Source organism: Fragaria vesca, linkage group LG7, assembly GCF_000184155.1.
Source record: "Fragaria vesca subsp. vesca linkage group LG7, FraVesHawaii_1.0, whole genome shotgun sequence".
NCBI classification, from domain to species: Eukaryota; Viridiplantae; Streptophyta; class Magnoliopsida; order Rosales; family Rosaceae; genus Fragaria; species Fragaria vesca.
The window spans coordinates 14,555,789-14,577,376 of NC_020497.1; the positions used below are offsets into that span (position 1 = coordinate 14,555,789).

At 39.5% G+C, this 21,588-nt stretch overlaps 5 protein-coding genes across 7 annotated transcripts in view; 1 reads left to right on the forward strand and 4 right to left on the reverse strand.

The window, feature by feature from the left end:
- Nucleotides 1-1,090, reverse strand: part of LOC101311334 — a 3,044-nt gene extending 1,954 nt beyond the window's left edge. Inside the window, exon 1 of the mRNA XM_004308712.1 lies at nt 4-1,090. Within this exon, the coding sequence (XP_004308760.1) occupies nt 4-1,090 (1,087 nt within the window). The remainder of the gene's footprint in view (nt 1-3) is intronic.
- Nucleotides 1,091-1,152: 62 nt separating this feature from the next.
- Nucleotides 1,153-7,715, reverse strand: LOC101311630 (transcription elongation factor SPT5-like). The gene is made up of 18 exons (XM_004308713.1): nt 7,559-7,715; nt 6,246-6,499; nt 5,964-6,119; nt 5,694-5,852; nt 5,526-5,606; nt 4,326-4,393; nt 3,962-4,251; nt 3,772-3,832; nt 3,628-3,679; nt 3,383-3,538; nt 3,130-3,273; nt 2,932-3,025; nt 2,699-2,848; nt 2,550-2,601; nt 2,391-2,455; nt 2,187-2,256; nt 1,428-1,464; nt 1,153-1,278 (listed from the first exon to the last, which is right to left on the reverse strand). Exons 1-18 carry the CDS (start codon nt 7,632-7,634, stop codon nt 1,153-1,155), a joined length of 2,091 nt encoding a protein of 696 aa, XP_004308761.1. The 5' UTR covers nt 7,635-7,715.
- A 3,885-nt stretch (nt 7,716-11,600) lies between these two features.
- Nucleotides 11,601-14,054, forward strand: LOC101305511. 3 transcript variants are annotated; one of them, XR_185249.1, is made up of 4 exons: nt 11,601-11,775; nt 11,887-12,036; nt 12,126-12,283; nt 12,361-14,054. XR_185249.1 is itself a non-coding variant. In XM_004307290.1 (2 exons), exon 2 carries the CDS (start codon nt 13,515-13,517, stop codon nt 14,007-14,009), a length of 495 nt encoding a protein of 164 aa, XP_004307338.1. In that variant the 5' UTR covers nt 12,210-12,283; nt 13,407-13,514; the 3' UTR covers nt 14,010-14,054. The 3 variants fall into 3 exon arrangements, 2 of the variants coding, with proteins under 2 accessions (XP_004307338.1, XP_004307339.1); XM_004307290.1 differs by lacking the exons at nt 11,601-11,775; nt 11,887-12,036 and having other exon boundaries at nt 12,210-12,283; nt 13,407-14,054; XM_004307291.1 differs by lacking the exons at nt 11,601-11,775; nt 11,887-12,036; nt 12,126-12,283 and having other exon boundaries at nt 12,425-12,515; nt 13,407-14,054.
- Nucleotides 14,055-17,611: 3,557 nt separating this feature from the next.
- On the reverse strand, nt 17,612-19,518 carry LOC101304914. The gene has a single exon (XM_004307288.1). It carries the CDS (start codon nt 19,495-19,497, stop codon nt 17,746-17,748), a length of 1,752 nt encoding a protein of 583 aa, XP_004307336.1. The 5' UTR covers nt 19,498-19,518; the 3' UTR covers nt 17,612-17,745.
- Nucleotides 19,519-19,653: 135 nt separating this feature from the next.
- LOC101305216 lies at nt 19,654-21,588 on the reverse strand. The gene has a single exon (XM_004307289.1). It carries the CDS (start codon nt 21,586-21,588, stop codon nt 19,813-19,815), a length of 1,776 nt encoding a protein of 591 aa, XP_004307337.1. The 3' UTR covers nt 19,654-19,812.

Genomic DNA, 21,588 nt, shown 5'->3' on the forward strand with positions numbered 1-21,588 from the left:
TACCACCACCGCCGCCCTGAGGGCACTCCCTGGACATGTGTCCTGACTCACCACACTTGAAACAATTTCCACCTCCACCCCCTCTACCACCACCGCCGCCCTGAGGGCACTCCCTGGACATGTGTCCCGACTCACCACACTTGAAACAATTCCCACTTCCACCCCCTCTACCACCGCCGCCACCCTGAGGGCACTCCCTCGACATGTGGCCAGACTCACCACATTTGAAACAGTTTCCACCTCCACTCCCTCTACCACCACCGCCTCCCTGAGGGCAGTCCCTGGACATGTGTCCAGACTCACCACACTTAAAACAATTCCCACCTCCACTCCCTCTACCACCACCACCATTGCCACCATACCCACCAGCAGACCCTTGATCCCCACCTTTACTCCAAGAACCACCAGCAGGATTATTCCAAGTAGAACCTCCATCTTGTTTATTCCAGATAGAACCTCCATCTTCTACACCACTAGGCTTCTTCCAGCTGTCTTTCTCATTCTCATTACCAGATCCGCCTTGAGCTTTTGCCCAGCCACCTGCATTACCCCAGCTCCCAGTCTGATTCTCTACTGATGGTATTGAACTTTTCCACCCTACATCACCATTACTTGAGCCCTCTTGCTTACCCCATGAGGATCCTCCAGTTTGTTTACTCCAAGAACCTCCAGCTGGCTTACTCCAAGCAGAACCTCGATCACCACTATCATCTGCAACATTTGGTTTCTGACTATCATTACCGCCCCAAACAGAACCTTGATCCTTGTTATCTGCTGCTGCTGCTACACCCCAGGATGAACTAGCAGGTTCTGATGCTTTTTGCCAAGTATCTGACGAAGTGCTGTCACCTCCAACTTTAGCGCCCCAAGCGTCGCTTTTTCCACAACCAGTACCTTCATCCTTGTTATCTACTGCTGCTGCAACCCCCCAGGATGAACTGGCGGGTTCTGATGCTTTTTGCCAAGTATCCGACAGATTGCTGTCACCTCCAACTTTCGCACCCCAAGATTCGCTTTTTCCCCATCCAGTACCTTGATCCTTGTTTTCTGCTGCTGCAACACCCCAGGTTGAGTTGTTATTTGGAGCCATGTTCCTCTCCCAAGAATTATCCTCTACATCCACAGGTTATGACAGAAAATAAATGAACATCTTCACACAAGGGTTAACTTTCTTATTAAAGGCATTGCCTTTTTGAAACTTGGAGAACTGAAAGTACCTTTATTAGCACCATTTCCATCAGAATCAAAAGGATTCGCAGAGCTGGACTCAGGCTGAAGCTGGAAGCATCAAAAGACTTGCTGATTAGGTTACAAATCAAATACATACACATAGAGATGATTTCTTTTGTTGTGGGGAGAGGGAGAGGTGGAGGAGGAGAGTGAGAGAGAGAGAGAGGATGAAAATACTGTGCGGGATCAAGACCTACCGAATTGCCCGAGGCAGAGAAACTAGGCCAAGCATTCCTGCAAAAAAGTGGCAATTAAATAATTTTGAATTTGAAGTAATCAAAACTAAGTGCACAGCAGTAGATCTGGATATTTATCACTACACTGAGTAGAATATGGTCACGATCAAAATTGAAGCACCTTTCAAGATCTTTCAAGATGTAGTAATCTGTCTATTTATCACTAACTGAGTAGAGTATGGTCATGATCAAGATTGAAGCACCTTTCAAGATCTTTTAAGATGTAGTAATCTTAAAGCACTGACCCACAAATGAGATATTCAACATACATGTAGACTAAGGTCGACCTTGAAACATCAAAACACTCACACTCACACACCAAAAGAAAAAGAATAAGAAAAACATTGAAGTGCTTTATCATCTGAATAAGCAGTTGCTGCGTCATTTGTCAAGATTAGTTTTGCATATAATAAAGTCTAGTGTTCCAATAACGTGTATTCTGTTGAAATCTTAATATTTTATCACGCAACACTACTTTATACCATTTAGTTACTTAACTTATGGTGTAGACATTCGCACACAAAAGCATTATGCCCGACTTCTGTTAACAATTCTAAGGAAATATTGAGATCCTGGAGTAAAGCTATACATCAACATTCCATATTTAAATCCCAACCAATCAAATATAAGGCACTCAATGATTAATGTTGTGCATAATGAGAGTGCATTAAAGGTATAAAAAAATATAGGGTGCATTAGTTGACAGGCCCAAAATGTTACCTTTCACCAGATGACCCTCCAGCATTCCACGCATCACCCCCGGCTGATGTCCCAGCTCCATCGGTCCAATCTGCAAGAACAACAAGCACATCAATTCTCAGAAACATATTTCTTGAAAATCAAAAACAAAATTGGATGTGAAAAGGACTAGGAGACAAAGAGGTAATCTAGAATGCAATGGTTAAAGTGCCAAGAGTTTCATACCTGTAGAGCCTCCTTCAGTTCCAAGCAAATCGAATGGTTTAAGAGAGCTGGACTCCGGATCCTCACTAACAGGGAGAAAGATTACATCAGTAAACTAATTGAAAAGACGGTAGGTAACCAACATCTTTATACAAATGATTCATTGCATGTAAGAAGTACCTAAGCATGGCAGAGCTCTTTGCACGAACCTCTGTAAGATGCTCAGCTTTAACTGCAGAATGTTGACAAAAAATGATAACAGCAATAGAATCACATTCATCGGATCAATAAAGCAAATTACACATGGCATTTAATCGAGATCGACAAACCTGTAAGAACCCTTTGCTGAGAATCAAGCTTAACAGTGATATCAGCACGGCGTATGGCCAAGACACGACAGAGGTATCCCTTCAATGGACCAACACGAATTCTTAAAGTTTGACCAATTGAGAACATTCCGTCAGTATTGCCCTGATTGACTGCAGTCAAAAAACTTATCAGCTTGACTCATATAGATATCACAGTAGAGAACTTACAATAACACATTAAGACTCATACGTACAGTTATTCTCCTTTAGCCACGGCTTTTTTGGTGATAGAGGGGACTTGGGTGATAATGTGAAATCATCAAAGTCCATAGCACCCGAATCCCCATCCTGAATCAGGAAAGAATATCATCATTAATATACTCATTCTAAAATATAATGTACAAATATACATAAAATACTATTTCCTAAATAAATTAAAAAGTGCAGCCAACCTTTTCTGGGCTGACGTCAATGGAAAGCTTGATTTTCTCACACATGTGAGATTTTGAGCAGAAATAACCACCATTTTCTGTCTCGTTCTCATCAAACATGAATATCGTGCCTCTGTAGACTTGCTTCACTATTCCTTGCCTATCCTGAAATGTGAGATACCTGTTTTTTAGTTTCCGCTGCCTTTAGAAGCACACGTTTCTCAATAGAACTTTTCTAATATATATGATAAATGATCTCAAATTAGTGCCAAACCTTTAATGGTCCTTCCAAAACTTGAACTGTATCATTGACACCAATGGGCTTCTGGCGCTGATCATAAGCTGTAAATTTTACATCAGAGAGTACATTCTTTATCTCCTTCTGTGGAATTGTCACAACGGCAGATCCTTCCGAACCCTCTTTCAGAATCTAGTGAACATAAAAGTGAGTCAGAATATTAAGTACCTAAGCTCATTGATTAGATTATGTATTCTGAGCACATTAACTATATTATGTACCTTGTAAGTATCATCTTTCTCAATGCCTAGCACAAGACCAAAATCTTTCTTGCTGCAATAGAAAATATATTAAGTAAATATCATTTCAATATTAAGCAGTTCATTGAGAAAAGATCAGAGCCACAGCAGCTTGTAAGGACTCACCCAAAACAGACAAGATCATACATCCCATAGAGATTCTCACCACACCCGGAAGAACTTTCTCCTTTCCCAGTACACCCTGAGGAGCCTTCTTTTTCTCCTTTCCCAGTACACCCTGAGGAGCCTTTTTTCCCACCTGAAGGACCTTCTCCTTTCCCATTACCCTTTGATGAACCTTCTCCTTTCCCATTACCCTTTGATGAACCCTCTCCTTTGCCATCCCCTATATCAATGTCGACGCTCTTCCTTTTCTTATTTTCACCATAGAGCTGTGAAAGCCACTCCAGATCAGTAGATTCATTGTTCTCGGAGGGCCTGAATTTCAGTATCTCCTCATCTGATGGAACGACTCCCCGACAAATTAAGGAATCTAACGGCACTTTTTTGTATAAATATCCATCCTTAAGGAGCAAACCATCAAAACAGAGAAAATGCAATCCGGTATCCTTATCCTTCCTGTGCTGAATGAGAGGGCGGAACTCCCTACAAGTGAAATAAATTAGTGAACCAGAAGCTGGCATCAAATAATAAGCTACCAGATAAATTTTGTGGCATACTCAAGTTCGCTTGTGCTGATCAATCTCGGTGCTGGAGTAGGCAGTTTCTTTCTAGAAACACCCCCACCCTATAAGATAAAAAGGAATCAAAATTATCTAGTTGCAAAGTTGCAGGTCCACAGAAAAATGACAGATCCAATCAAATAGCAGTAAAGGAAACTAAATTGCTGGTTAACTATAAATTGTATAACATGCACCTTCTTAAATATAAGGTTATAAATTTGCATTAATAATCTAAAATAATTTACTGTTAACTATAAATGGTAGAATGTGTGCTATCTTAAATATAAGGTTCAAAACGTACATTAATAATCTAAACCTACTACCATAGCACTTGCATCGGTTGACTTTTGTATTTATACCATTGAGGATATGACCAAAGAACAACACCATTCTTAATCCACATCAAACTTGCTTTACGTAGCGAAATACTGAGAGCTTTTCTACCAAGATGTACTTATAAGTAACGTGCAAACACGATTTTCAAGAGATTATCAAAACGATGATCATAACCTTTCAGAGAAAAAAAAATAACTTTTTAAAAGACATTATTGCTAGAAATTGTAAGAGAGAAGACACAACAAAACCCTTTAAAAAAAAAAAAAAACCTAAAAGCGAGACAAGAAGCAAAAGGCCAGTAACATGAAGAAGTCAAATGACTCAAATCTTAGACAGACCAGGGTACTGCAGAAATCTGTGTAGGAGCATCTACAGAAATCTCCCACTTGGGGACGAATGGCATAAAATTACAAATAAAGATGCCTTCATTAGAAAAGTTTAAAAAACGAAAGAGTTGTTGGAATCAGCTTTTAGAAGAACTACGAAAACTGAAAGCATAGCAATCATGTCATGGTATGACATGTACATAACAGCTTTTACAAAATAAAACTCTACCAATTCTTCAAGGGGGAAAGAAGCATTTATTATCCAGTGAAAAATCAACAGCATGAAACAAGGATAATGCAAATTTGCATCGAGGACTGAAATAACCCATCTAAGGTACAACTGTCAAAGATGGTTCAACCAAAATATATATGAAATGCACCGGTGCTAACATATTTCCTAATGACATAAAATTTATTTCCCCACATTGCTCCATGATAGTTAGCAATTACCAATTAAAAGCGAAACTTTAGTTTGGCAAAAATAACAATAAAAAAATCACAAAACAAAAACTAGACAAGCAAGCAATTCCCTTACAAATTTCATAGCCATTGCTTGTAGATCAATTCTGGGTATCAGCTTTACTGTTGCTTTTTTCTTTTCGTTCACAGCCACAACCTACAGAAACCAAACTCAGATACATATCTATTGGTCAAGGAACACCTGCCCAAATTAGGATATTGGCCAACTTAGGATATATAATACCTGTCCCAAGTCACCTTTGTAGTTCCCACTCTTCACACGGGCCCATGTACCGACAGCAATTTCACTGTTTTTAGTCCGAGGAGCCAACAAATTAGGAGCTTCACTTTTGGGAACTGGCGTTACTCGGGATAGAAATATATTACAAAGTCCTTTACATGCCTACGAAAAACAACGTTATTAGTTATTAGGAATAGTGTTGCACCAAAAGAGCAACTTTACTAGTACCAATTAACAACGAGCAACTTGTACAGCATTGGAAGCATAGATTACCTCCTGAACGTCACATAGCTTATCAGCTTCAATGAAGATAAAACCCTTGATGTGATCAACAGCAAATGCAGATATAATCTGCAGCTTGGTACCCATTGATGCTAAGTCAACAAACTTCTGCATCATACAGAAAGCTGAGTGTCTCTCGCGTCCAACCTACAGCCAAAAAGTTGAGTGAGAATAGATTGTGGTTTATTCTATAGGCAAAGAAGAGATCAATGATTTTAGAAGAACATTCAATATTATACAGCACTAAAAAGTAAGAAAGCATCTGATGCTTACCGCACACTTTACTTTCCAGACAACAGGATCTTTAGCAGAAGGCTCAAGCACAATTCCATCAATCGATCTTTTGTTTTCATAATTATCTTCAGCATAGGTAACATATGTAGAACCAGTCCTGTATCGTTCTTCCATCATTCTTTCAAATTCTTCCCCATCCACTTCCTCCTCTTTAGGAATGAATGGAAGGTTACGGGCTTTCCCAGGTTCACTCTGGACAATAGGTTCTGCTTCAAGTTCTTCTTCCATAAAATCTGTACCCAGTAATTTATTAAAAATAAAAAATAAAAAAAATAAAAACCTATGTGAATAAAGATTTCGTAGATGAAATAAAACATCTTCTATAATGATACTTTTGCACATCATGTTTTTAAAGATTGTGTTGGTAAGAAGGATTCTTATCAACACCAAGCAAGCTTCATTTGATAAAGTGTGTGCTAACATATAGAACAGCTGGCAAGAACTATTATAACACTTTACTGGAATATACATAACCATAAACGCAATCATCCTTCATAATGCATATGCAAACCAAGCACCCAGGCATGAACTATTGTGTCGTATCTTCATATGCAACAAACTTCCACGCAGCTAGTAAATCCCACACAAAAATGTTCACACAAATTTAAGACCAGAGTTTCACTAATCTACCATAAAGGTACCGACTTTTTTCCATGGAATCAACGACCACAGCCAACAATCATATATCACACAGGAACCACTGCATGCAACAGCAGTAGTGTACCGCATTTGGCACCACATGCAACTTCAGTAGCTCATACAGACCCCCAAGAAACCACAAAACTCAACCATTTACAGAGAAACCCAATCAATCCTATCACTAAATCCACATATACCAAAAGAAAGGTACACCAGAAATGAGGTAAACACTCGAAATGCCTCAAAATGGGCCTGGATTGAGCCAAAAAAGCCATAAAAGCTTCAACAATCACAGCGAGTCTCCTCAAAATCCATATCAACCACTCCAGTAAACTCAAACAAAGACTCGAAACCGTCATTTTAACCATCTCTACTTAAAAAGGCTCCAGATTTAAATACACAAACCCTATTTGTATAAAAAGAAAAAAGAATGGAGCTTTAGGTAACCAAACAAACCCAGCATTTCAAACTTTAAGAGTGAGAAGAAACCGAAAAACCCCAAAATAGAAGAAAAAATTAACCAAATATCTCAGTGAAAAAGCTAGTCACGTTTACAAAGCAAGCACAAAACGAAATCCATTTCCAAAACCCTAGAATTCCGAAACACCCAGTCAAAAACGACGTCGGAAAGAGAGAGAGAGAGGGGAATATACCGTCCATGTCGCTGTCGTCGGAGCCGTCAGCTTCGGCGGCGGAGTGCTCGAAGAACTGGAGAACGCCGGGGTTCATCCGCTTCCGGCTCCCACCGCCGGACTTGTCGTCGCCGGGCTTGCGCTTGCCGGCGGCGGACGATCCGCTCCCGGCGATCGCCTTCCCCTTATCCTTCGAGGCCATCACACACACAATGCTAGGGTTTTCTCAGAGCAACAACGCCTCAAATTGCATGTAGAGAGAGAAAGCGAAACGTTTCGGAGCTCTCTTCTCTCTCTCTCTCTTCTCTCTCTGGTACTGAATGATACTGACGAAGGTCCGCAGGCTAAAATGTATGTTGGTGCCAGTGAGCTCTGTCGAAATTACCGCTCTGCCCTTCGGTACGGTGTGTGGTTTTACCATTTGCCCTGGGGTGAGTTGCGTAACTCCAATACGCTTTTTTCATCCGTTTGGTTTTTACCTTTTTCGGTTCTTGAAATTACTGGATTATTTTTCTTTTTCTGGTAAGAAGAAGTTACTGTTTTAACCCCGGCCCTGGTAGTATTGTGTACGGGTAAATAGTACATACTGGAAAAAGTAATTGGGGGATTTTGTGAGAATAATATAAGTGGTCATTTACACAAGGTTCTAGATTTAACCCTTTCAGAGGTTATTTTGAGTAGTAACAGATTTAGAAGTATTGACTGATTTGTATTTTTGATTGTTTTTTCAAGTGAATGAAATTATATCTAATTCACGAACAATGCAATTGATTTAAGAGTGGGCGGTGAGTTTTCTGAAGAAAAAAAGAAAAAAACTTTGACAGTGTTTTAGTGATATGAAATTATGAATTGAGATACCAATGATTTTATAAGAAGCTGTGGTTATAACAACTTTGAAAAGTGCAAAAACCTGAAAACTGTAGTTGTTGTAGAAAATAATCATGATTGATATGGCTCGTATAATTGAGCTCGTAAAGAGTCTTTTTTTCGGATAACAACGCGGGAAAAACCCAGTTAGACCCAACAACACCATGGGTTATCAATTAGCCTAATTAACCAATAAACCACGACTCACCGATTCATTATGTCTATTCTTAACTGAGGTCGATGAAGAGACCATTAATCATCAAGGTTTCCCTCACTTTGCTGCCGAAAACATATTTTGTGATATTATATTTCATCATGCTACTCGTATGTTGCGTCCGTTTGCCTCTCTAAACACACCGAGACTGAGTGTATAGAGTGTAGATCATAAATAATTCATTATGACAAACTAAATAATTCGCACAAACATGTCTCTTGATGGCAATACACATCTGAATTTTAGACAAATGCTCCACAAATGTAAAATGATCACACTTTGTTGTGTTGTTGTTGCGCTTAGGCCATGGTGAAGCAACCAAGAGAGATGTAATGTAAATCATGTATTACCAATTCAGCTACCCAGATTTTCAAAGGTCTCAAACATATGTATGAGAATAGTAAACCCATAAAATTGAAATAAAATTAATCAATGTATATAATAAGGCATAGATTTACCAAAAAATTATATTTCATTTACTCAAAACAAACTCGCAAATTACATGAACATCAAGTTCATAAACCCAATTCTAATGAAACTCAGATCTAACCATAGACCCACTAGAATAACTACTAAACTTAAAACCCAATATTAACAAAAATAAGAGTTCCTAGATCAACCCACGAAACCGTGAAAGGTCCTTCCCTGCCTCTTAAGAGCATAGACAACATCCATGGCGGTGACGGTCTTCATCCGAACGTGCTGAGTGTAAGTTACGACGTCACGCCGTCGAGGATGACAATGACGTTCTCGAGGAAGATCTTGAGGAGGTGAGAGTGGAGGTGGAGGTGCAAATCTAAAACTATCTTGCAGGTGGAGGTGGAGCTGATGAGGAAGGGGTTCTGTCACTCTTGTTGAGAGCTTCTCTTGAGGACTAACTTCTGGTTGCAGATATTTCTCATTTAGAAAGGTCTTGACGAAATTCCAAAAAAAAAAATCTCAACGAGAAATTGGAGAATAAAAGAGATAGATGATATGAGAAATTTTTCAGTGCTCCTGAAAGACCACGTGGCAGTCTGACGTGGTCCTTCATTCCATTTAAATTTAGTAAACTACATACTAATTAATAACCAAATTTCAGGTTACAAATACATCTTTTACACATTATCTTACACATCTAAGGACAAATATTAACAAATTAGGACAAATTAATATCCACATACTATCTGTTATTATATATTTTACCAGAATACTCTTCACTACATATTTGACCGCTAATCTGCTACTGTCAACCAGATATGTGCTGCTGCCTGGAATGAATATGCTACTGCAGAGTACGAATATGCTACTGCCAGTACTATTGCAATTATTTTCCAGCAATTCTCCGAAACCAAACAGAGATGCTACTGTCGCGATTGGAAACCTTCTGCTACTGACGACTGAATATTTACTGCTACTATCGAATGTACAGTAGCATGGCTCATACTCTTCCAGATCTAGGGTCTTGAATAACGTCGTAACAGTAGCAAACATGTAACAGCCTTAAGGTTTCGACAAATGACGAGATAGTAGCAGGAAGTGGCCAACGTAAATCTTGAACGGATCATGCCGCAGACCTCTTGGTAGTCGTCAATGACAGAACCCCACCGATCATATCTACTAAAAGCCTCTGCAGAAAAGCCTCTGCAGCCACGGTTTCTTACTCTCGATATCCGGCAAGACGCTATCGAGGACCTCGAACTACTTGTGCGGTAGATCAAGCTTGGGCCATCATCAATCTGAGGGCGCAAGGTCCCTCCCTAGGTGAGCAGAGAGATTAAGATGGCTTGATTGGGTCCTAATCGGAGATTCCGACGATTAAAGATGTTCGGGTCGACCCGAATTCGATTGTGGACGACGGGGCTGTGATGTTGTTGACTGGGTAGGAGGCTAACAAGGCTCCGACGCGGCTCGAGTCTGGAATTGCGGGTTAAAGCATATTGGCCTTTTGTGTCTGTACCTGAATCTGCAGAGAGAGAGAGAAGAAGAAGAAGAATAAGAGAAAAACCTGATATGAATGTGTGGGGAGAGAGATAGAATAAAGATTTGATGGCATTTGTGTAATTCTGTGGGAAAATTGATCATTTTGGTCATTTCATAGTTAAAATTCGGGTCAGGCCTGTGACCATTGATTTTGGGCCTCAGTTTGTGTCCTAATTTGTTTAAAAGTAGGTTTTTTGTGTTTTAAAATTTGTTCATGTATTACTTTGTAATTTTCTCTTTAAATTTTGACATGTGAATTTTCATGATGAAAAACAATTTTAGCGATTTTGTCAAAGACCATTTTGGGTTTTTTGTTGATTTTTAAAATCCTAACCCCTAAACTCTATACCCTAAACCTATACCCTAACCATATATCCTATACCCTAAACCCTATATCCTAAACTCTAGGCCAAACTCAAAAAACAAAACTAAAAGACATCCTAGCCATTCATTAAGAATTGATGGCTGAGATTGCTTTATGAGGTAATATTAACATAAAAATATTAAGAGAGGATCCGAGTCGGTCTTTTCTTAATTGAGGTCGATAAAGAGACCATTAACCAAGGTTTCCCACACTTTGTTGCCGTAACATATTTGGTGATACTATATTTCATCATGTTACTCGTATGTTGCGTCCATTTGATCATACAAATAGAACACTACCTCTATGTTAACACTAGACACAATGTGCAAAGCGTAAACCGAGACAAACATGCTTGACGCAATGATTATACAAATATAAAATGCACTATCTCGTGTTTGTGTTTTATCTGTTATTCTGTTAATTCAGTCATGCTAATTGTAGTAAGTTTATTTTCAGCCGTCTGATTCACATGTCTCTAATCAACATATAATTTACAGAGTTTAGACTTTGGTGGATGACCAAGAGACCAAGAGACCAAGAGACCAAGAGTTAAAGATGGGTTCCGATTAGGTTAAATCAGAGCCGTCACGTGCTAACCACGTGTCACTATAAACCCAGCAATTATATACCCGGCCGGATACGAAAACCAACCGCTCACTCCAATTGGATTTCACAGTGCCTTCCCTCCAAACTCGCCGAAGCACCCCAAAAACGACGCCGCATTCATCCTTCTCCGATAACGAAACACCCTAGCTCGGCCACACCTTTCCGAGAACCAAGGGGCAGAACCGGTCATACAATAAGAGAACCAGAGGAGGCAAAATCACCAAGGTCTGAATCTCACCCCCCTATTTCCCTCCCAAAACCATAAACCTCTTTCCGCTCTGGTTTTCAAAATTAGGGTTTTCAGTCTAATCAGGGTTTCTGTTCTGGTTTTCTCAGGTCGTCAGAGAGCACTATCTCCCCGACGATATCTACTGCGGAGCTCCGGTATGCCAAAAGTGCAACAACACCAATGCTCGCCTGAGCGCCGCCGCTTCCACCGTCCTCGTCCTCGTCCTCGTCCTCGACACCAATGTGGTGCTCAACCAGGTTCGAATCTCATTTCTATGGTTTTTGTTGAGTTTGCACTATCGAATTTGAATTAGGAAGTGATTTTGAGCTTGAGACTGGTTTTGCAGATTGATTTGATTGAGAATGCAGCCATTAACGACGTGGTGGTGCTTTCGATTGTGCTCGAGGAGGACAAGAACAGGAACTTGTCCGTTTACAATAGACTTAGAGCTATCTGTAGCAATTCCTTGCGGAACTTCTATGTTTTCTCTAATGAGCATCACAAGTAGGTTTCGGTTTCTCTTTTTTGCTTTAGAGTTTTCGTTTTGCGAATTTGACTCTTGTTTTGATATTTAACCCCAGAGTTAAATATTAATTGGGCTGGGATTCAGTGGAGAGGCGATTGCGTCTCTCTGGGGTTTTGGAGACCCCTATTTGCTGCGGATTAGGAAGGGCGAATGGATTAACATGCTCAATTTTGTTTTTGCTTCCACGTTCTTGAGTATGAGCAGTATAAGGTCAGAATTTTGGGATTTTGTTTTCTGTTTTGATTTTAGATTACATGCATGTATATGATTTCTGTAAAGCACAAGAACCCTAGATGCATGCCCGGAATGCAACATAGGTTAGTGTACTCCTGTGGTGTCCAGATGAAACTTACCTTCAGTTGCATGATTTTGTGTTTTGGATTGGAACGATGCTTGTCTAAAATTGAATGAAGTTTCTATGTGTTTGCAATTGATATAAAGATGTTGTATGATTCATGCTTATCCTCTGCACCTTAGATTTTGATTAAGATATACATATATATATATAGAGGTTTGATTGCTTTGATTGATTAAGATCGTGTGTTTTGAGAATTGAGTTTTGATCTTCATATTAGTTGTTTGCTGGGCTTAAGTTTATCTCCCTGTTCAGTATTGTGAAATCCTTGTGAACACACTACAACAAAACTCAAAACACAAAACACTCTAAATATAGTCTTGATCCAGTTTAATTATAATCTTTTAACAAATTGTATTGTCAATAGCAATCTTTTTGAAAGGAATTAATGTTAAACAGAAGTAATGGATCAACAACTTGTAATATTGAATCTAATTGTCTGTGTCTTTGCTCCCTTAAGGAGGTTTAAACATTCACATCTCTTAGGTTCAGTATTAGCATATAACAGAAAATTAAAATGCATTCAGGGGTTGTTAGAGGTTGTTCTTCTTGCCACTCTAGGTGTTGACATAATCTAATAAACCTATAGTTGTTTTAATATTCTGGTTATATGATTCAGCTTGTGTCGATATGTCCTTTTGCCACTCTAGGTAAGGCAGACACCTTATGTTTTGGGGCACTTCAGTTTAATGCCGTATATTTATAAAGTTTTACTAAATCTAGAACCTCTTTATGTTTTACTACAGCCATGAACCTCCCCTTAGGACTTCTTCAAATATAAAGCTTACATGGGTCGAACTTTAAGCAATGGAAGCAAGACATAGAGCTGCATCTAGGAATGATAGACTTTGACCATGTCCTTAATTAAGGAGGATCCACTAGCAGAACCAACAACTACTACCGGCAAGGATGTGAAAGATAGGTACCATCAGTGGCATAAACACAACAGACTGACCTTAGCTATTCTGAAGAAATATACGACAACTTCTGTGAGAGGTAGTATACCTGAGTCTGAGTATGCTAAGCAATATTTCAAAAATATAGAAGAAAGGTACATAGTATCAGAGAAGGCAGAGATTGGAAACTTGATGAATACCCTCATTACCATGAAGTTTGATGGAGTTGGAAGCGTTAGGGAATTTATAATGAAGGGGATTGATATCGCTGGAAAACTCAACGCCCTAAATGTCAGTATTGAAGATACTTTTCTGGTGCATTTGCTTTTGAATTCTCTACCTCAGCAATATAGTCAGATGCAGTCAAACTACAATACACAGAAGGAGAGTTGGTCTGTGAATGAACTGATTTCAATATGTGTCCTAGAGGAGTATAGAATAAAGAAGGGATAGAGCATTGGAGTGAATCTTGTCAGCAAGCCTCAATTTAAGAAGAAATTCGGCTATAGGTCAAATCAATCTGGTGCTTCATCTTCCAAAGTTTCTCAGGGAAATTCTCAGGGATTTAACAACTATAAGAATTTTAAGAGTGTGGGTCTGTAGAGTGTTTCTTCTGCCGAAAGCCTGGTCATGTCAAAAAGGACTGTAAGGGTTTTAAAGACTGGCTGGTTAAGAAAGGGATATCTAAGAAAGAGGATCCCAAATAAGGACGAAGCTAGGATTAGCTCAGGGAATGGCAAACAGAGTAACTGTCAAAGCAATTGGAGTAGTTAGGCTTGTTTTCCTAGTGGCTTTACTTTAGATCTGGACAATGTGTACTGCATACCTTCTATGCAGAGAAATTTAGTTTCAGGATCTCTTTTTGTCAAAACTCATGGTTATTCTTTTGTTGGAAGTAATAAAAGTCTCAATTTTTTCCCTTTTTCTGATTTTATTAGTAATACATCTCTGGTTGATGGTTATTGGCATTTAAACCATAGAAATTCACTTGCGGTATTTTTGACAGAAAAGACTATAGGACATAAGAGACCTAGACATAATGAGAATTCAACTTTTCTTTGGCATAAAAGGCTGGGACATATCTCAAAAGAGGTTAAAAATACTTGTGAGAGAGGACATTCTACCTTCTTTAGATTTTACTGATTTTAACGTCTGCATTGAGTGTCTTAAAGGTAGAATGACCAAGTCTAGGAAAACGGGGTCTGTTAGGAGCTGAGAACTATTAGGATTAATTCACAATGACATCTCTGGTCCTTTTCCTCATCTGACTCTTTGTAAAAATCAGTATTTTATTACCTTTATTGATGATTTTTCAAGGTTCTGCCTGTATTTCTTATTTCTGAAAAGTCACAGGCTTTAGACGTCTTTAAAAGAGAAACAATTAATTAAAGTCATTAAAGTTGTTAGATCAGATAGGGGAGGTGAGTATTATGGTAGGCATACAGATGCTGGACAGAATATGAGACCTTTTGCTCTTTATCTTCAAGAATGTGGTATTTAGGCTCAATATACCACTCCAGGGACACCAGAACAGAACAGAGTTGCAAGAGAAGGAACAGAACGTTGATCAACATGGTTAGAAGTATGATTAGTAAGTCGGGATTTCCAAGATTTTTGTGGGGGGAAGCATTGCAGATTGCGAACTATATCTGCAATAGGACCCCTAGTAATTCAGTCAACAATAATACACCTTTTGAGTTATGGTTCGGCAGAAAACCTAGTTTAAATCACTTTCATGTGTGGGGACGTAAGGCAGAGGCAAGGGTTTATAATCCCAAGGCAGGAAAGCTTGATCGTAGAACCTCGAGTGTTTTCTTTGTAGGATACTTAACCAAATCTAAGGGGTTTAGATTCTACAGCCCACATCACCATATTAGAATTCTAGAGACCAATAGAGCTACATTTTTAGGAGAGATGAATGATGCTGACAATGTTGTTATGGATGAACTAGATATGGAAGCCGGCAGAAATAGTGTGAGTGACATCGATGAATGGTTTGGGTATAATGAAGTAGAAAATAATGTGTCTGGTGACTTGAATGAAGAAAAGGTATGTAGATTAAGAAAGTCAATCTATAGTTTAAAAACAGGCTTCGAGTCAATGGTATATTAAGTTTGATTCTGTGATTACTTCATTTGGCTTTGCTGAAAATAGACTAGATGAGTGTATATATATGAAGGTCAGTGGGAGTAAATTCATATTTCTAGTGTTGTATGTCGATGACAATCTATTGGCCAGCAGTGATTTAGGATTGTTGAAAGAGACTTAGAACTTTCTGATGAAGCACTTTGATATGAAGGAAATGTTCACTGTTAGACGAGAGAAAAGAAAGGAAAAGAAGAATGAAAATAACGAAGCGAAGAGTTTTCGGAAGAAGACTGCTGGTAAAAAGGTTCTCAGTATTTGCATAAGACGAAGGATTATATGCTGGTTTATAGGAATCTTGATACTGAATTAGAAGTAGTTGGATACAGTGATTCAGATTATAAGGGTTGTGTGGATGATCTTAAGTCAACCTCAGGGTATATTTTTATGCTGGCTGGAGGGGCAATATCTTGGAAGAGTGTGAAACAGTCTCTAACTTCTACTTCCACTATGCAAGCTGAATATGTTGCTGTCCATACAGGGCAAGCACTTTAGCTCAGAAACTTTGTTGTACAGATTGGAATAGTAGATTCTATTGAGAAACCAATTAAGTTATATTGTGATAATGCAGCTGCGGTATTCTTTGCTAAGAATAATAAAAGGTCCACAGCTTCCAGTAATATTGTCGTCGATTACTATGCCGTAAGGGAAAGCGTAAGAGATGATGAGATTGATGTTATTAAGATCAGTACTCAAGATCAGTTGGCAGATCCACTTACAAAACCCTTAGGAGTTGGTACTTTCCAGAATCATGTTACAAATATGGGGATCTTACCAAGTTTTGATGTCTTAGGTTAGTGGGAGAGTTCAATCTGCATTGCTGTAGACTTAATATCTTTAAGGTTTCTGATTTTAGTATTTTAATTATTCAAATATCTGACTAAAGGAGTATTATTGAATCAGTTTTCTGCATATTTTTTTTTCATCTTGCTCAAGTAAAAGTTGTTATTTCAGTTCATTAGCATTATATACTTTAATACTTGTATGTATCTTCAGTATTTGAAGTTGCAGATTCCTTAAGTTGGAGAATCTATTATTTGGATCATTTTACTTGCATTATGTTCTGCAAGTTAAAATTTCAAATGCCTAAAGTTTACTCCTGTTCTGTAAGATATTGGATTTTAGTCACATGCTTGGTTAAATGTTAGATTTCCTGTGGTTCAATATAATGGATTACAGAATGACCGAGTTTTGGGATGAATTTGATGGTGCTGGATATGTCTTTGTGCACACTTCAGTTTTGCTATATCTGATGCAGTAGCTTTTCTTGTTGTTTGAATATTGATAGTTCAAGTGGGAGATTGAAAGACTTAATGTGGACTATCAATGATTCACTAAGTATCAATAACTAAGCTACATAAATTACAGATGAAGCAAGTAAGACATTCCTAGTGTTCATCAGACTCATGATTGATTACATGTTAATATCAGTACTGATTAGTAAGGTTACTTAGCTAATGAAGTATACCTACTTGCATATGGAACAGGAAAAGGTTGGCCTTAATGTAGAAGGATTGGGAAACCTTTTATGGGAGGCACCTAATCCTCAATGCTCTAACAATCAATATAAGCATTCAAGTTCTCTGCCCCATAAGTGAGATTGCCTTCAGTCAATTGTTCAGAGGAGAAGATCAAGCATGTCTTATTCAGGTTAGTATTTCCACTCTTGTATATACATCATATGTGTTCTTGTGTTGAGTACAACTTATAATTCCGCATACATATTTAGAAGTAAGTCTTATCGATTCTCTATAACATTACATAACATAAAATAAATCGTTAGAAATTTTGTAGTTGGATTTGTCTCATTATGTTAGACATGATCTTGCATGCTAAAAGTTGTCATACTAAGAAAAATGAATAATTTACGTATATCTATTATCTTCTAATTCACAAACATGCACCCTTTTATATAATTGTCTTATTCCACACACCACCTGCAATATTAGAGGCGGTATGCTATAATGCTAACTTGCTAAATACAAGTAAAGTACAATCTTGTAGGCATATATGGATAAATAGTTCTTGCACATTTCTCCATTTCTTACCATTGACCTCTGGGCTTGGAGAGGTCATGTTTGAGACCAGTAGTTTCCACTCCAGCAGAAGTTTTAGCAACCTCTAATTTCGTTTCATCAGCCACACTAACCGTTTCTCTAAACTTCTTGTAAATATCACCCTTATAAAACTTCCTTGTCCTCACCACCAAAACCAAAGAAACTAGTGTTCCAACAAAAGTTACCACAGTAATAATGATGAAAGACCATTTGAAGCACTCTCCCCCAACACAGTTCAACTCCTCTCCAACCTTCCTCTGAATCCCCAAAGCTGCCATTTGCTTCTTAGCCTCCACATCATACAAATGCCCCGTAACCCTCACATTGAGCACATACAACCCAATAGGGCTAGCCAATCCACCAATATTGTACAAAGTCGAGTAGTACTTGAGGCCGAAAAGCTCGGATATAATGGTGTAGATCAAAGGCCAATGAGCACCAAAACAAAAACCAGTGACCACTGAAGCAACATAGACACCATATGGGATGTTGAACGCTATTAGAAGATGACCAACACACGAGAGCAAGAGAATTGCTGTGAAAATTAGAGGGCGAGGCCATTTGTACTTTGTGATGAATATTTCTGAGCCTATACCAGCGGCAATATGACCTGAATAGTTCCATATGCTTGTTAGGGACACAAAGTTTCTTATGCTTTTCAGAGGGTACCCAAGAGATGTACCAATTTGTCCCAAGTTGTCCATCATGGTCATGGTGCCTCCAAGTCCACAAATTGTTGCAAAGAGTAAAGTCACCATCTCGACGCTGAAAACGGCTTGAAGTATGGTGAAGTCCTCTCCGATCTCCGGCGGGTTAAATATGTCTTTCCGCCAAGAAACTTCTTTTTCAATGACAACAAAATGTTCTAATGGTTCATCTCGATGCCCCAAAATCTCCGGTTTGGCATGGCTAGAATCTTTAGTTACTATTGATCTCTTGCTCTCCCAAACCTTGTACTCTTCCATAATTACCACGGTAAGTGGTAAAAAGAGTAAAAAGAGGACTACAGCTGCACTTCCAACATACTCACTTGGACTAAACGTGACCCTTTTTTCCACTATAATTATAACCAACAAAAATGCAGCTAGACCTAGTGACAGATAGAGGAAGTGATAAAAAGCCTTGAGCTCGTTCGAGCCACGTCGACTAACCTTCATGATCCGAATAGTTCCGATGAAGGCGAAGGAAATAGCTGTCGGAAGCCAGGCCACAACCAAAGTGAAATACTTGGTATCGTCACCGTAGACGGCATGGTACAGCTGTGCCACCACAGCTGCACTTATACCAGTATAGCTCTTCAAAAGCCCTAGCACGATGCCACGGCTCTCCGGGAAGTTCTTCACGCAGGTGACCAGAGCTCCGGTGTTGGTGAAAGTGTGTGAGTTAGCTCCTATGCCCATGTACATGCACATGTGCCAAACTTGGGGTTTATGGATTTTTTGAGCTACTGCTAGCCAAATCATGAAGTGCCCGAAGAAGTTGAGGACTGCACCGATTGATAAGACCACCCAGGGTGGTGTGACTTCGTTGATGAGGCCGGAGAGGATGCCAATGTTGGCACCTAGGTCTTTGGAGAAGCTGATGAGGTTGAGGGTGGTTTGGTCGTAGCCGAGGACAGACTTGATGTCGTTGGAGTAGAGGCCGAACATGTAGCTGGCACCGGCTGTGACCATCATCAGAAATGAAGCAAACACAATCAGCCATCGTCCTTTGAGGACTTGCAGGACAAGGCTCTTCATGTCCACCCAAGTCTATACTAGCAGCTCCCATTTCTTCTAGACAAGCCTTTTTAATGAAACGTGCAACACCGAGACTAATTCTCATCAAATAAAGCTTAATTTTGATGGTTCGGTGAAGCATACATAGTGATTGCCACCTATTTACATATACTGTAGCTCCCACTACACCATCCCTAGTGCATGCCATGATTGACAGTAAGAACTGGAACATATATAGTACATTGCTCCCTCTGTTTATTATATAAACTAACTTGCACTAGACACTCAGAATTATAACCTAATAATTGCTTACTTCAATTATTTACCCCGGGATTTCTACCTTACATCTTTAACTTCAGAACCACTACTCTCATATGCACCTTCCAACTTTTCACTTAACTTTTGTAGTCTAACTGGGTTTCTGGCCACCACAGTTTCATACTCTACTTCTTTGGCCTCATCTTTGAACTTTTTATAAATGTCACTGTTATAGAACTTCCTAGTCCTAAGCACCAAAACAAGTGAAAAAAGCACACCAAGCATTGTCACTCCAGTGATTATAATGAAGGGCAATCTGTAGCATTGCCCCCCACTGCAATTTAACCCCTCCCCAATCTTCCTCTCCAATCCCAAAGCTCTCAGTTGCTTCTCTGCTTCCTTATCATAGAGATACCCCGTCACCCTCACATTGATTAAATATGACCCAAGTGGGCAAGCCATTACCCCAACATTGTTCAACGTAGAGCAGTGCTTAAGCCCGAAAATCTCAGAAGTGACCGAAAATATCAGTGGCCACTGTCCACCAAAGCAAAAGCCGATGATTATCGAAGCCGCATAGAGACCGTTTGGCACATTGAATGCAATCAGAAGGTGACCAATGCATGATAGCAAGAGGGAGAGAGTGAACATGAGAGGTCTGGGAAATTTGTACTTTGTGATGAAGATTTCTGAGAGCATACCCACCATTACTTCCCCTAGGTAAACCCAAATGCTTGTGAGTGACACAAATGTGCTTATACTTCCCAATGAGTATCCCAATGCAGTTCCAATCTGACCCAAGTTGTCCATCATTGTTAACATGCCGCCTAGGCCGCATAGTGTTGTCAAGAACAACGCAAACATTTCGATGCTGAACACTGCTTGGAGTATGGTGTAGTCCTCTCCTATCTGTGGTGGACTAAATATATGATTCCAATCCCAACAAGAAACTTTCCTGTCATCACTAGGTGACACTAATGATACTGGGGATGGAATTATACTCAGCTGGTTTTGGCCTGATGAATCGATATGTTCTGCGGTACTAATCAGTCGACTGTTCCTCCAAATATTTTTCTCTTCGGCTACAACAACAGCGAGTGGGAGAAAGAGCAAGAAAATTACTACAGCTGCACTCCCACTGTACTCACTTTGTGTGAAGTTGACTTGCTGCTCTACTATGATTATTACCAACAAGAACATGGCAAGTCCAAGTGAGATAAAAAAGAATTTATGTAACACATTGCGGTCATTTTTGTTTGGTATAACCGTCATGATTCTAATGGTCCGGAGAAATATCAGAGAAAGAGTAGAAGGAAGCCATGCGACGAACAATGTGAAGGACTTAGTGTCATCACCATAGAGAGCATGGTATAGCTGCGCGATTACTGCTGCACTTAGACCAATGTAGCCATTCAAAAGGCCTAACAAGAGTCCACGGCTTCTGGGGAAGTTCTTCACGCAGGTGACTAGAGCTCCGGTGTTGATGAAAGTGTGCGAGTTTGCCCCCATTGCTATGTACGTGCACATGTGCCAAACTTGGGGCTTGGCTATTTTTTTGGTCACGGCAAGCCAAATCATGAAATAGCCAAAGAAGTTGAAAGCTGCACCGATCGATAAGACCACCCATGGGGGAGTCACCTCGTTGATCAGCCCCGAAAATATGCCAATGTTGGCCCCTAAGTCCTTGAAGAAGCTGATGAGATTGAGGGTCGTTTGGCTGTAACCGAGTGAGGACTTGATGTCATTTGAGTAGAGGCCGAACATGTAGCTTGCACCAGCACTAGCCATCATTAGAAATGAAGCAAACAACATGAGCCACCTTCCTGTAAGAACTTGGAGGGTGAAAGCCTTCAT

What these genes read in the sequence shown, in the direction of transcription:
- LOC101311630 (XM_004308713.1), bottom strand. Translation starts at nt 7,634, where the DNA reads ATGAACCCCGGCGTTCTCCAGTTCTTCGAGCACTCCGCCGCCGAAGCT. An exon ending in AGAAAGATGATACTTACAAG is followed by an intron (nt 3,539 to 3,627) that starts GTACATAATATA and finishes TATGTTCACTAG; the next exon opens with ATTCTGAAAGAGGGTTCGGA. An exon ending in TCAGCAAAGGGTTCTTACAG is followed by an intron (nt 2,602 to 2,698) that starts GTTTGTCGATCT and finishes AACATTCTGCAG; the next exon opens with TTAAAGCTGAGCATCTTACA.
- LOC101305511 (XM_004307290.1), top strand. Translation starts at nt 13,515, where the DNA reads ATGTCCTTAATTAAGGAGGATCCACTAGCAGAACCAACAACTACTACC.
- LOC101304914 (XM_004307288.1), bottom strand. Translation starts at nt 19,497, where the DNA reads ATGAAGAGCCTTGTCCTGCAAGTCCTCAAAGGACGATGGCTGATTGTG.
- LOC101305216 (XM_004307289.1), bottom strand. Translation starts at nt 21,588, where the DNA reads ATGAAGGCTTTCACCCTCCAAGTTCTTACAGGAAGGTGGCTCATGTTG.